The sequence below is a fragment of the Callospermophilus lateralis genome, chromosome 2, assembly GCF_048772815.1.
Source record: "Callospermophilus lateralis isolate mCalLat2 chromosome 2, mCalLat2.hap1, whole genome shotgun sequence".
NCBI lineage: Eukaryota > Metazoa > Chordata > Mammalia > Rodentia > Sciuridae > Callospermophilus > Callospermophilus lateralis.
In genome coordinates, this window is record NC_135306.1 from 130,909,190 (window position 1) to 130,923,165 (window position 13,976).

General features: G+C 34.1%; 1 protein-coding gene and 1 non-coding gene across 5 annotated transcripts in view; one reads left to right on the top strand and one right to left on the bottom strand.

The window, feature by feature from the left end:
• Positions 1 to 19: 19 nt before the first annotated feature.
• The window catches only part of Mre11 (MRE11 double strand break repair nuclease), a 62,263-nt gene continuing 48,306 nt past the window's right edge, over positions 20 to 13,976 (top strand). For 2 of the 4 annotated variants that reach the window (XM_076843864.2, XM_076843866.1), the window contains exons 1-6: positions 20 to 155; positions 887 to 995; positions 3,073 to 3,205; positions 7,118 to 7,278; positions 10,355 to 10,442; positions 11,444 to 11,585. In XM_076843864.2, coding sequence (XP_076699979.1) covers positions 976 to 995; positions 3,073 to 3,205; positions 7,118 to 7,278; positions 10,355 to 10,442; positions 11,444 to 11,585 — 544 coding nt within the window. In that variant the 5' untranslated portion in view covers positions 20 to 155; positions 887 to 975. Of the gene's footprint in view, positions 156 to 886; positions 996 to 3,072; positions 3,206 to 7,117; positions 7,279 to 10,354; positions 10,443 to 11,443; positions 11,586 to 13,976 lie in introns of those variants that run through there. The other 2 variants (XM_076843865.2, XM_076843867.2) reach the window with 2 other exon arrangements.
• On the bottom strand, positions 8,124 to 8,230 carry LOC143393183 (U6 spliceosomal RNA). Its single transcript, XR_013090499.1, has one exon. It is a non-coding gene; the product is annotated as a U6 spliceosomal RNA (small nuclear RNA).

The window sequence follows — 13,976 nt, forward strand, 5'->3', positions numbered from 1 at the left end:
ACAGATGCTGTTCTCTCGCGCCTAATTCAGGTTTATGACCCTTCGTGTTTCCCGGGCAGACAGCTTGCTTTTCTACTCACGAATCCCGCCCCTTCTTCCTGGATAGAAGACAGTCTTGGTCCCGAACGTGGGGCTTTGAAGAGTCCAGGTGTCGGGTAATTTAGGCATCTTATCCATCGCCTAGCTTTCTAGGTTCCTAGGCGGAAGCCCAGAGTGAATGGGACGCTTTGGCGAGCGTGGGCCGCGAAGTTGGCTGGGGAGGGCTGTGGAGAGCTCATGGCTCTGGAGTCCCACCGCAGCTAGAGCTTGGTGACTCTTGGAATCCCAATGCAACCTGGAACTCCGGACGTGTAAGCTGGTGACAGCTTTTCCTTCCCAAGTCTGACTATTTAAAAGTTGTCCTGCAGGCTCTCAAAGGTGTTCCTCCACGTGTTTGATTTATTTTTTTCTAGCTTTAAACGTGGGGTCTCTCTCTTATGAAAACAATCCCGATCTTTTAAAAAGGTTGTTTTGGGCCAGGAAATATGGGATTGCCGCCATACTCCAGAAAATCCTATGCATACAATTTAACACCCAGAATTGTGTGCTGTACTAGAATCTTACGTGACCCTTACCGTACATTTATTAATATGCATTAATTTTCCATAAGAGCAAGGGAAAAGAAACACTGTTATGTTAATCATAACAGTGATATTAAAGTGGCACTGAAGACGCGTTATTGTCTATTATAAACTCATTAAAAAATAATATTAGGCGCTTAGATGAAAATGAGACTTTCAGAATTGCCAGTCTGATTATTTAAGAAGTCTGTACCTATGCATCCTAACTGAAAATGGTTAAATATGTGCAACCTTTTAACAAATATGTTTTTGATATTTGTTTTTAGAATTTGGAAACGACTGACACATTTGAACACAGGACCTAGGAGTTCTTGGAGAGAAATCTTGCCCTTGTGGAGCCCTACTGACCATAAAAATGAGTACTGCTGATGCACTGTAAGCCCATCTTGGCTTAAAGAATCCTTTGGTTACTTTGAGTTTACAATGATTATTAACTATGATCACCTTAAAAAAAATAAATTAGCTGGGCATGGTGGTGCCGGCCTATAATACTAGAGGCTTAGGAGGTTGAGGCAGGAAGATCATGAGCTCAAAGCTAGCCTCAGCAAAAGCAAGGTGCTAAGCTACTAAGTGAGACCGTGTCTCTAAATAAGATAACAAAATAGGCTTGGGGATGTGGCTCAGTGGTTCATTCCCCCTCAGTTTAATCCCCAGTACACGCAACCAAAAAATATTACCAGTAAATAAAGAACTTGCCTGTGAGCAGAAGTGTTAATCATCAAAAAGAATATTTTCAATGTTTAAAAATCCATTCTATATGTTTATTAAAACTGTGAAGCTATAGATTGGAGTCTTGGAGTAATTTGTTATGTTGCTGTAGTAAGATTATGTTCTTAGACTTTATTAAAATATTGAAGCTATAGATAGCCTTGAATTTTCATGATGAAGTTTTATTCATGAAGTTCTGTTTAAGCAGATTTTTAGAGTAAATTACTGTAGTATCAAATATACTGAAAATGAATTTGGGTAAAGTCTAAATAAATAAAAGGCCTAAAAATGTTAGGTGGAAAAAGCCTTAGACTTTGAGTCTTTCATTGTAGTTTTAAGACATTGGTGAAAATTAGGTATATGACCTTGGAAATTCAGCAGTTCTCTGAGCCTAGCCTCAATTTCTTAATTTGTGTAATTGGAATAATCATGCCTTTCTCAGATTAATTTTGAGATTTAAATGAGAGAAATCATGTGAAAATACTTTATACATTGCTGTGGAAGGATGTAGTAATGTGATCTGAAAAGCTTGTATACAGTAATCAGAATTTTGTGCATATCATTTTTGAAGTTACTGAAGAGAAATATTTCTGGAAATGCTTTTCATATATTAATATTTTAATTTTGTATAAAAAGATTTAAAGGGGCTAGGGTTGAGCTCAGTGATAGAGTGCTTGCCTAACGTGTTAGGCACTGGGTTTGATCCTCAGCATACATAAAAATAAAATAAAAGCATTATGTCTATCTACAATTTAAAAAATAATAAAAAAAAGATTTGGGGGCTGGGGATGTGGCTCAAGTGGTAACGAGCTCGCCTGGCATGCACGGGGTGCTGGGTTCGATCCTCAGCACCACATAAAAATAAAAATAAAAATGTTGTGTCCAACAAAATCTGAAAAATAAATATTAAAAAAATTCTCTCTCTTCTCTTTCTCTATCTTTAAAAAAAAAGATTTAAAAGATTATAGTTTAGTAAAAATAACCTGAGTTTTCATGTGGCTTTTAGTTCTGTTTCTGAAATTAGTTGAGTGGTAAATCAATTTTTCAGTGTCTAGACTTTTCATTTTTCAGGTATAATAATGCCTACCTCTTTATTGACTAGAAGTTATGATGAGATCATAGATATAAAAGTATTTAGAACATTAAAATTTACATTGTTTAAGAGAATGTTAATTGCTATTCCAGTGCTGCTTCACATGAAATTGCCTCTGCCAGATTTTATTTGAATTGAAATTTCTTTTCTTACTTGGTAACATTTATTAATGAAAAACTAACTTTTTATTGAAAGTACAGTCAAGCAGGTGTTTCCAGGAGCCTGAATGTAAATTACTAGCACAATAATATAAAATCTACTTACAAACTTAGAGGAAGACTTTTTAAACTTGATTTTCCTAGATTGTAAAATCAAATAAACCAAATCTAGTAATCAAGATCAAAGCCCTTTGGGTTTTTGTGCTGGGACAGAATAGGAAAACAAGCAATCCCTTAGGTTTATTATAACAGGATTATAAATTTTTGAAGCAGTTACAGAACCTTTTAAAACTTATGTACAAATTTGTTATGTATTGAATTAGTGGTTAGAAAAATTATGTGATGTTGAGTACTTCAGATTTTCGATCAAGTTTAACAGTAGAAAAAATGACTTTACTCCTAACTGCTATTATTTATTTTATGCGTACGTCTTAACTTACTTGAATATCCTTTTAATGCATTATATTGAAATGATATTTATTTTTTAATACAGTGATGATGAAAATACATTTAAAATCTTAGTTGCAACTGATATTCACCTTGGATTTATGGAGAAAGATGCAGTCAGAGGAAATGATACATTTGTCACACTTGATGAAATTTTAAGACTTGCCCAGGAAAATGAAGTGAGTTTGATATATATGTTTGTGTGATTCTACTATATTTCTTTGGTCAATAGTTTCTTGTCTCTTAGGTTAGATTTATTTTTAGAGGCTCTTGTGCTGATGTGGCCTCCTTACATATCAATATGCTAAAAACTCAAAGCAGATTCTGTGTTTGTGTCCTTAATAACAGTAAGATCTACTCTGGTAAATAGTCTTAAAATTTACAAATATATTATGAGGCATTTAATGAATGCGTGGTCTGGTGGTAGTTTCTATTTGAAATGAAAAGATTAATATTATAGTTTATGCTTTCAAAGAACATATGGCAAATCCAAATGTGAGATATGATATACAAAATACTCAGATACAAGGTTACATGTGATAAGAGCTTTAAGAAAATCATATATTATTTCCTGGGAGTTTTAGAGGTGGAAGAGATGACATTTAGATGAGGTTAGCAAGATGAGTTTAATGAAAGAGGTGACATTTAACTTGAGCTTTGAAGGAGGGCTGGATTTTGGTACTTGAAGAGCACAGAGAATGTATGTTCAAGGTGAAGCAGGAATGAAGGCACAGGCATGAAAAAGCTTCAAGTATGTTAGGTGACTAGCAGGTTGGTTTGGCTCACCTATAGGCCATGTATCAGAAGATGTGCCTAAAGACTAGAAATGAGGGTTTGAACTCCTTTAAGGAGGGCTTTGTATGCCAGAGTGAATGAGGAGCTTGTTCCCAGTTCTATAGAAAGTCTCTGGCAGCAGGGTAGTATGGCTTGTATCAGACAGTTTTAGATCTTTTAAAAGATCTTTAAAAAGATACAAGGTCAAAGATCTTTAAAAAGATCTTTTTAAAAACAGTGGCATTAGGAATAGAAAAGAGGAAGTTAATGCAAAAGATAATACATGATAAAATTTATAATGTTTGGATAGTTGTAGATGGTGAGGATGAGGGAAAAGGAAAGACAATAATTAAAGTGTATTGAGCCTGGCTGAATGGTGGTACTGATATTAGAAATAGGGAAGTAAGAATACCGTATGTGTCATGTGTAATGATGCACACCTATGTTCCCATTGGCTTTGGAGGCTAAGGCAGGAGGATAGTGAGTTCAAAGCCAACCTCAGCAACTTATCGAGGACCTACTAAGGCCCTAAGCAGCTCAGTGAGACCCTGTCTCTAAATAAAAAATATAAAAAAGGGCTAGGGATATGGCTCAATGGTTAAGTGTCCCTGGGTTAAAATCCCCAGTGCAAAAAAACCCCCCGAAACCCTAAGCACTCTGTGACCTTATTCTGTTTTATTTTTTTCACAGTCTCACCTGAAATAATTCAGTGAATTGTTTGTTTATTATCTGTATTCTCTACTGGAGGGTAAATTCCATGAGCGTGAAAAATCTTTCCTGCATGTTCATTCTATATTTAAATATTTATAAAAGATCTAAAAAGCCATAGGAGCTCTTAGAACTTTGTTAACTGAGCTAGGAAATAGCTAGTATCAACTCCTTTAAAGATGGATTCTTCTTTCCCTGAGGGCAGAGAAACTTGTAACCAAAGGAGGTCTGTTTCCTGCTAGAAACTCCTGGAAATGCTCTTTTCTTTTTAACTCTTAGGCCCTAAAGCATTTCTTTTCCTGTGCACAAGCTTCTTCTCTGTCCATTCCTTCCATCTTGTTTCCTAATTCCCATTCCTACATCCCTTAATTTTTCCACCTCCCCATCTTCAGTGGCCCCATGCTGGAACTTCTAGATGCATATTTTAATTACTCTTTCCCTTAATTTGAATTTAATATTTATTTTTAAAGTTTGAATTCTTCCTGACTTTGCAGTTCTCTGTTTGCCCATGTGATCTAATCAGTCTTATTTTATTTCCTTGTTCCTTGGAGACTTTTCAGATTTTCAATTTTGAAATAATAATCAGTCTTACAGAAAAAAATTATAAGAATAGTCCTTCATCCAGATTTTCTAATATTTTATTACATTGACTTTCTTTGCTTTATCTTTTCATATACACATACTTTTCCCCCTGAACCATTTAATAATTTGCACGTGTAACCACAATACACAATTCACAACCAGAAAGTAATATTGATTCAATATCTTTACATAGTTTTAAGATGTTGATTATCCTAGTAATGTCTCTTATAGCAATTTAAGGGCAGATAGTTGGCCTCCAGGACCCAAGCCAGGATTACATGTTTTATTTAGTTGACATATTTCTTTGATCTACTTTATACTTTAATCTGGTATATTTGCTCAATCTGCCTTTGTCTTTCGTGACCCTGATATTTTTAAATAAAGAGTATAGACTGGTTATTTTGTACAATGTGCCTGCAATTGGGTATGCCTGGTATTTCCTCATAATTAGATTTCAGGTTCTGCAAGTTTGGGCAGGAATACCACAATAGTGAGTTAAGCCCTTCTCGGGGTTTCCTGGAGCCACAAACTAATTTTTAAAAATATTAAAAAAATATTTTTTAATTGTGATAGAATACACATAACTTAAAATTCACCATCTTTTGAAGTGTACAGAGTTCAGTAGTAGTGAGTGCAGTCACATTGTCTTGTAACCAATCTCCAGAATTCCTTTCATTTTACAGAAGTGACATACATTAACCAACTACTTCTCATTCCCTCAGTGTATTTTTTGCAGGGAGACTGGGGCGGGGGCAGATACAGGGGATTGAACCCAGGGATGCTTAACTACTGAGCTACAACCCTAGCGCTTTCTGTTTTTCAGGGCCTCACTCAATTCTTAGGGCCTTGCCAAGTTGCTAAGGCTGGCCTTGATCTTGCAATCTTTCTGCCTCAGCGTCCTGAGTTATCAGGATTACAGGCATGCACCACCATGCCTGACTCAGTGTATTTTTTGTGTATTTGTTTTGTTTCTTCCATTATAATAATTTTCTTTCTTTACTCAAATCATATTCAGTCTTGAAGGCCTAGCGTAAATCTCACATTTTAAATAAATTCCCCCTGACCACTGTAGCCACAGTGATCCCTACTCCAGTCTTTTGAATAATTAAGTACTTAAGTTTCTTTAGGTAGATTGTACACCTCTTAAAAGTGTGAGTGTGTTGGAATTTTTTTGTGTGATTTTATTTCTTCACTGATGTTTCTAGAATGCTTTTCCTCAAAAATCTCATTTATCTTTCATTTATAACTCAAATGCCATGATGTTAACACATCCCTCCTGGATTTTTTGTTGGACATCTTCCCTCAATTCATTGTAGTGCCATCTATGTTTATTTACATATCCATTCTACTGCATGTCAGAGTCTGATTTATTTTTAAGTGCATAATGGTTTGTCTCCTCCATTAGAATTTGAACGTATTAAGGATAGTGATCATATAATATTCATTCTTATAGCCTCAGGACCCAGTATAGGGCATTGCACGTAGTATTTAATGAAGGAAAGGACATCATCTATTTTGTAAATTGCTATTTCCTTAGCTACCAGTGCCTGTAGGAACACTAAATAATTTGGGTTGAATTTTATATCTATTCTGTGTGTTCTGTTAAAGTGCAAAGTTTATGTTTGATTTTAATTTAAAAGAATATATATCACCTTGGGTAACTTGAGTCAGGGACTTGGTGTAGTAATTTAAATGTGTTTTTTTAAAAGGCAGCTTTTGAACCTAAATTGGAGTAAGATTAATCACCAGATTGGAAGGATCTTTAAATAAAGGAAACATGAGGGGCTGGGAATATAGCTCAGTTGGTAGGGTGCTTGCCCTGCATACACAGGACCTGGGATCAGTCCTCCAACACCACAAAAACAAACAAATGAGCAAAAAGTACAAAGGAAACATAAGATTTTAAATTGTCATACATGATGTTGTCTTTAATTATTAAAATTTTTTTTCTACCTTTTTCATCTATAGATTTTTTTAAAAGTCATACTCATAAAACCTACTAATTTTAACACTTTTTTTTTGGTTAGGTGGATTTTATTTTGTTAGGTGGTGATCTTTTCCATGAAAATAAGCCCTCAAGAAAAACATTACATACATGCCTTGAATTATTAAGAAAATATTGTATGGGTGACCGTCCTGTACAGTTTGAAATCATTAGTGATCAATCAGTCAACTTTGGTTTTAGTAAGTAAGTATATTTATATGTTGAAGTGAATGTTACCTGCATATCTTTCCTGTGAATACTCATAAACACATTAACAATTACAGCTATTTCACTTTCACTGTAAGTTATTTGCATAGTAAATATAGTTCTTTGAATTTTCTGTACATCATTGTATGGATTTGTATTGCCCTAAATAATACTGGGACTGAACATCTTCTCAGATTTTTATATCCTCTTTGATATATTCTTCTGTTTATACTTGTCTGTTTTAAAAACTAGGATTTGGCTGGGTGCAATGGCAGCTCAGGAAGCGGAGTCAGTCAGATCAAGGGTTCAAAGCCAGCCTCAGCAACATGGAGGTGCTAAGCAACTCAGTGAGACACTATCTATAAATAAAATTCAAAACTGGGCTGGGAATGTGGCTCAGTGGTTGAGTTCAATCCCTGGTACCTGTCCTCAAAAAACAAAACCAAAAAAAAAGAACCTCTTGAGTTAATGGAAAATAGGTAAAATTTGGACATAGTTGACAGAAAAGGAAATAAAATGCCATTTAAAAAATAAAGCTATACTGAATTTTTTTTTTAATCAGATGGGCATGGATCAGTGCTTCTCAGTCATTTGTGCATGTTACAGTAACCTAGAAATGTTAAAAAATGCTAGTGCCCATGACAGGGGTCATATATCTTTTGGAGTGTGTCATGGGCATAGGTACTTCCTAAAAGATCCCCAAATGATTCTAACATGCAGCTAGGATTGAGAACCACTGGCATACAGATATATATATATATATATATATATATATATATATATATATATATATATATATATATAGATATAGGTAGATATAGATAGATAGATAGATAGATATTTTAAATATGTAATGCTTTATAAATTAGCATGTTGTTCTTGTGCTGGGGCCATGTTAATCTTCTCAGTATTTTTAGAATTTTGGTATATGTGCTGCCAAAGTGAGCACTGGCATAAAGGTTTAAAAACTTGATAACATTGTATGTTGGTGAGGTTGAGGAAGTTTGTCTCTCTTGTGCATGTCATTGTGTTAGGTGTAATTCTGAACAGCCTTTATGGAGGGAAATTGGCAGTAGCTGTCAAACTTGCAAATGCGTATATTCTTTGACCCAATAGTGTTCTTTAGGAATTTTCCTACAGATACACTCTCAACAGGGAACTTTTCAAGATTCTTAATTGTACCATTATTTATAAGACAAAAAGACTAGAAAGGATCTAAATGTACATTGATAGAGAATTGCTTAAATACAGTATCATCAGCCATATAATGAAATACATTGTGGCCACAAAAGCAGAAGTTTCTCATGAATAGTACTGCTGTGGAATGATTTTTAAACTATGTTAAATGAAATAAGTGAATATGTTACAATGAAAAGATGTGATAGAAATTGCTAACATTATTTGCCTCTGAGGAGAGTAGAATGACTGAGGATAGCAGTGGACAGAAGATTAAATTGCACAGGTAGGAGGTGATAAAGCTAAGATCATTAATGTAGTTCTTTTGGATTCCAAACTATAGGTGTTTTCTCCCCTGTCCTAATGACAAATAAAAACTATACGGATGGGCTAATTTCACTTTGCATTATATTTTCCAGCTCCATCCATTTACCTGCAAATGCAATGGTTTTATTCTCTTTTGATGATAAATAATTTTCCGTTGTGATATATACCACATTTTCTTTATTCATTCACCTACTGAAGGGCATCTAGTTTGGCTCCACAGTTTAGCTGTTGTGAATTATGCTACTATAAACATTGATGTGGCTGTGTCCCTATAGTATGCTGTTTTTAAGTCCTTTGAATGTAGACTTAGGAGAGGGATAGCTGGGTCAAATGGTGGTTCCATTCCCAATTTTTCAAGGATTCTCCTCACTGCTTTTCATATTGGCTGCACCAATTTGCAGTCCCCTCAGCAATGTATGAGTGTGCCTTTTCCCCCCAACATCCTCGCCGATACTTATTGTTGTTTGTCTTTATAATCGCTGCCATTCTGACTGGAGTGAGATGAAATCTTAGAGTAGTTTTGATTTGCATTTCTCTAATTGCTAGAGATGTTGAACATTTTTTCATATATTTGTTGATTGATTGTGTATCTTCTGAGAAGTATCTGTCCAGTTCCTTGGCCTATTTGTTGATTGGATTATTGGTTTTTTGGGTGTTAAGGTTTTTGAGTTCTTTATGTATTCTAGAGATTCATGCTGTATCTGATGTGGGTTTGGTAAGAATTTGTTCCCAATTAGTAGGCTCTCTATTCACCTCACTGATTGTTTCTTTTGATGAGAAGGAAGATTTTTAGTTCAAATCCATCCCATTTATTGATTCTTGATATTCTTGTGCTAGAGGAATTTTATTAAGGAAGTTGTGAATTAACTTGGCATTTGCAGGTAAATGGATGGAGATGGAGAATATAATACTAAGTGAAATTAGCCAATCCCAAAAAAACCAAATGCTGAATGCTTTCTCTGATTTAAGGATGCTGATTCATAATATGCTGGGGTGGGGATGGAAGGATTAAGTGAACTCTAGATAGGACCAAGGGGAAAAGTTGAGTGAGGGGAAGGGAGGGGAAATAGGGGTGGGAAAGATGGTGAAATGCAGTGGTCATCATTACCCTAAGTACATTTAAGAAGACATGAAGGATGTTGACTATTTTGTGTACAACCAGAGATATGAAAAATTGTGCTGTATGTGTGTAATATAAATGGTAATTCATTCTGTTGTTATTATAACAAATTAAAGTTAAAAAAGAATAAAAAACCCATATGGAAAGGTTTTTAAATTTTTTGAGGCCTATTAATTTCCTATTAATCAACTTTATCACTCATACATTTCAGAAGCACCATTTAATGTTATTGGATTTTCATTAAAATGTAGTACTTTGTGAGATATTTTCAAGCTTTAGTTTGAAATGAATTGTTATCTATGATTATATTTTCTGAAGTACTGTTAGTGGTCATCTGCCAATTTAAATTGTACAATCTGTCTATAATCGCATGATTTTTTTTGGAAGAAAGTCTTGCAAAACAACTTTTGTCCCTTGTAGAAACTTTCAGTTTTCTTTTCTTTTTTTAAGATTTCCATGGGTGAACTACCAAGATGGCAATCTCAACATCTCAATTCCAGTGTTTAGTATTCATGGAAATCATGATGATCCTACAGGGGTAATTATTGTTTGTTGAAATTTTAGAAATGTTCAGTTTAGTTTATCTGTGGAAAGCAATCCTTTTCTTTTCCTCAGCAATTCGTACTCAAATTTTTAGTCAAGAAGTCAAATTTGATTTGTTATCACTAATATAAGCATTTTTACTACTATTTAGATAAAAAAAATCTAGAATAAGAATTGGTATATCAGCTATGCTTTCATTTGATTAGAACTGAGTTTGGCAATGAGTAGCCAGGAGGAATAAACACTTAATATTTGTGTAGTGTTTTATAGTTTACTAGTGCTTTTACTTTTCTTGAAGATCTCACTTATAGGATATAATTATTTCACAAACATCTTTAAATCTAAATTAGAGTATTTTATTTCCTATTTGTCATGGAGGTAATACTAGAGGTCCTAAACTCAAAATATCTTTTTTTAAAATCTGATCATAAATATTTTAAGTCAATTGTTACTTATAGTCTTTTCCCCCAGGTTTCAAGAGGTATACTTAAAATTACAAAGCACTGTTTTAGTTTGATTTTTACTTTTTAGTGGCCAAGACACCACGTAGTTGTAGTGAGATGCTTACTTGGCATTTAGTGTGTGAGTCCAGTTGCTGTAGATAACTTATAGTAGAAAAAAGGTAGTGGATACTTTTAATATTGGAATTTTGAGAAGACACTATCTGAACCTATGTTTTTGTAACTACAGGTTGGATATCCCTAATCTAAAAATAAAAACCCCAAATGCTGTAAAATATGAAACTTGCTATTCAAAAAGTTTGGGACTTGGGATCATTTCTGATTTTGAATTTTCAGATTAGGAATACTCAGTTGACAAAATCTATGGAAACTTTCTAAAATCCAAAAATCTCCCACAATCTGAAATACTTCTGGTTCTAAGCATTTAGATAAGGCAGGTAGTATGTGCAGTATGCTGGTTAAAGGTAGTGTGGTATTTATGCAGAGTGTTTATTTGTACATACACATTAATATTCTTTGAAAATATTTTTCATAGGCAGATGCTCTCTGTGCCCTGGATATTTTAAGTTGTGCTGGATTTATAAATCACTTTGGACGTTCAATGTCTGTGGAGAAGATAGACATTAGTCCAGTTTTGCTTCAAAAAGGAACCACAAAAATTGCTCTATATGGTTTAGGTAAGATGGTTTTATTTTACTGTTTATATCAATAAATAATTGTTTAGCCAATTGTGAAATGGAATTTTGGACATATCTTTGTGATCCTCTGCAAAAAAATGTAATAGATCTCCTTATTACTTGTTGGTGGTTGTAAAAAAATGTTGGAAGATTTTGTTAAAATTTTAATTTAATAGCATTAATACATAATAGCAATTTTGGTTAAAATATAGTTCTCCTTTAGTATCTATTTATTGTTTTGAGTTTTTTCTTTTAAATATACATATATAGAATCCTGTATGTTAGAATTACAGAATAATTAGCCAAACTTCATTTTGGTATCTTAGAAGTCTTTGAAAGATCTAAAGCATCACTGTTCAGTATGGTAGCCACTAGCCTCATGTAGACATTAGACACTTGAACTGTAAAGTACACACTAGTTTTCAAAGACTGAGGAAAAAAATGTAGAATATCTTTACTAACATATTAGATAAGTTGAAATTAATTTGTCTTTCTTTTTACTTGTTTTAATATGGTTACTATTAAATTTCAGATTATATATTTAGAAGACATTAGTGGCTAACATGTCTATTGGACAGTGCTAATCTAAGAGTGTCATCTCTAAAGATCAAGCATTTGCTTTATCAACTTCACTATCTTTAATTCATCCAGTGTTCAGTAGACAGAAGCTTATTTGCTAGGCTTGATTCCATGTGAATGAAAGACCAAAAACTATTTTTAAAAGAATACATTCATTATTTTCTGTATTTTATGTGTCAAGTATTTTTGAGACCAGAAATAAGTGTGCTTTAAGTCCATTTAGTATGTCCTCACATCTGCTTCTGCAAGTGATATAGCAGGAGGTTAAATACATTTTTTAAAAAAGCAATTAGCAGTTTTAATTACTGCAGTGTTCGAGATCATATCTCCAGAAAACAGTTTCTTCGACCTTCAGACTGAATACAGGTCCCATTATGCCTCTGGTACCATCAGAGGCATGTCTCCTCAGTTAACCATTTTCTCCCAAAGGCTCATCTTGTCCTGTTAGGCCTTCTTTAACTGGACTTTGTGTCCATCCCAACCTTCTTCCTTTCACTATAAACTCTAGAATTCTTTGTAATGAACATATCCCAGCATTGCCTGTCTCTTTTGAATGTTGCCTCTACTTCTCTGAAGCCCAGCTGGGTGTCTGAGGGTTTTAGGTCCCCTGCAGTTCTCTTACTATGGTCTTTTGGGCAGAAATGGGGATCACTCTTCTTGTTCCCCACCACTACTTTCTTTTAGACATTATGTTATTTTAAAATTATTTTCTTACTTTGGTTTAAAAAAAGAAATGCTTTTCTTCTAAATTATGCATTTCTCAAAGTATTTCATTTTACTATTAGATATATTTAAATTCTGGAATAAGTTATATCCAAATACCCTGCTTTTTTAAAGCTCATACCTTTTGGCTAAATTGCCCTCTTTTCCCCTCAAACTCTTTTTTTTGTTTTGTTTTGTTTTGTACTGGGAATTGAACTCAGGAGCTCTTGACCACTGAGTGACATCTGTATTTTATTTAGAGACAGAATCTCACCAAATTGCTTAGCAACTCACCATTGCTGAGGCTGGCTTTGAATTCATCATCCTCTTGTCTCAGCCTCCTGAGCTGCTGGGATTATAGACATGAGCCACTGTGCCCAGCTTCCCCTCAAACTTTTTATCTGCCTACCTATCATCAGATTTTGTCAGTGTTCTCAGTGCTTCAGCACCTGAGTAGATCAGCCTTCTAAATGCTCTGTGCATTGTATACCTTGACTTTTATCTCCAGTTATGTATGTTCTATATTCTACCTCAGTTATTCCAATGGCCATACCAAGGTATTTACTTTGGGAGCTGGGCTACTTCTTGCTCTTACACATTGTTGTATTGATGGTTTTTCTTTTGACATCCTCTGTAATCATTATATAAAGTAGCAGCCTTGCCCCTCTTTCCCACCCATCACTGTTATTCTCCTTGTTATCATCCTGGCTTTCCTCCCTTTTTATAATATTTACAACTTGTTATTATTTTGTTTACTTATTTGTTTTTTGTCCTTCACTAAGACCAAGGTGAGCCTGTGGTGTACTTGAAATAGCAACAATTATTTTAAAAATATTGAATTATTAAAAAGCATGATATTTTAATTTAAAATCACAATGTACATAGAAATACTGTGCTAAAATACATTTTTATCTCAACTTTTTAAATATCTGTGCATGTAATAATGTGTATCTTAGATCAAAAGTACATATGCCTATAATTTATAATAAAGGAGGAGGTAAAAACAGTATTACTAAAGATTTTAATAAGAATTTAAGCATAAGAAACTTCCTTTTTTAGTTCACCTTTCTCTGATTTTGAGGGTACATAGCCCTGAAATGAAACATGTTC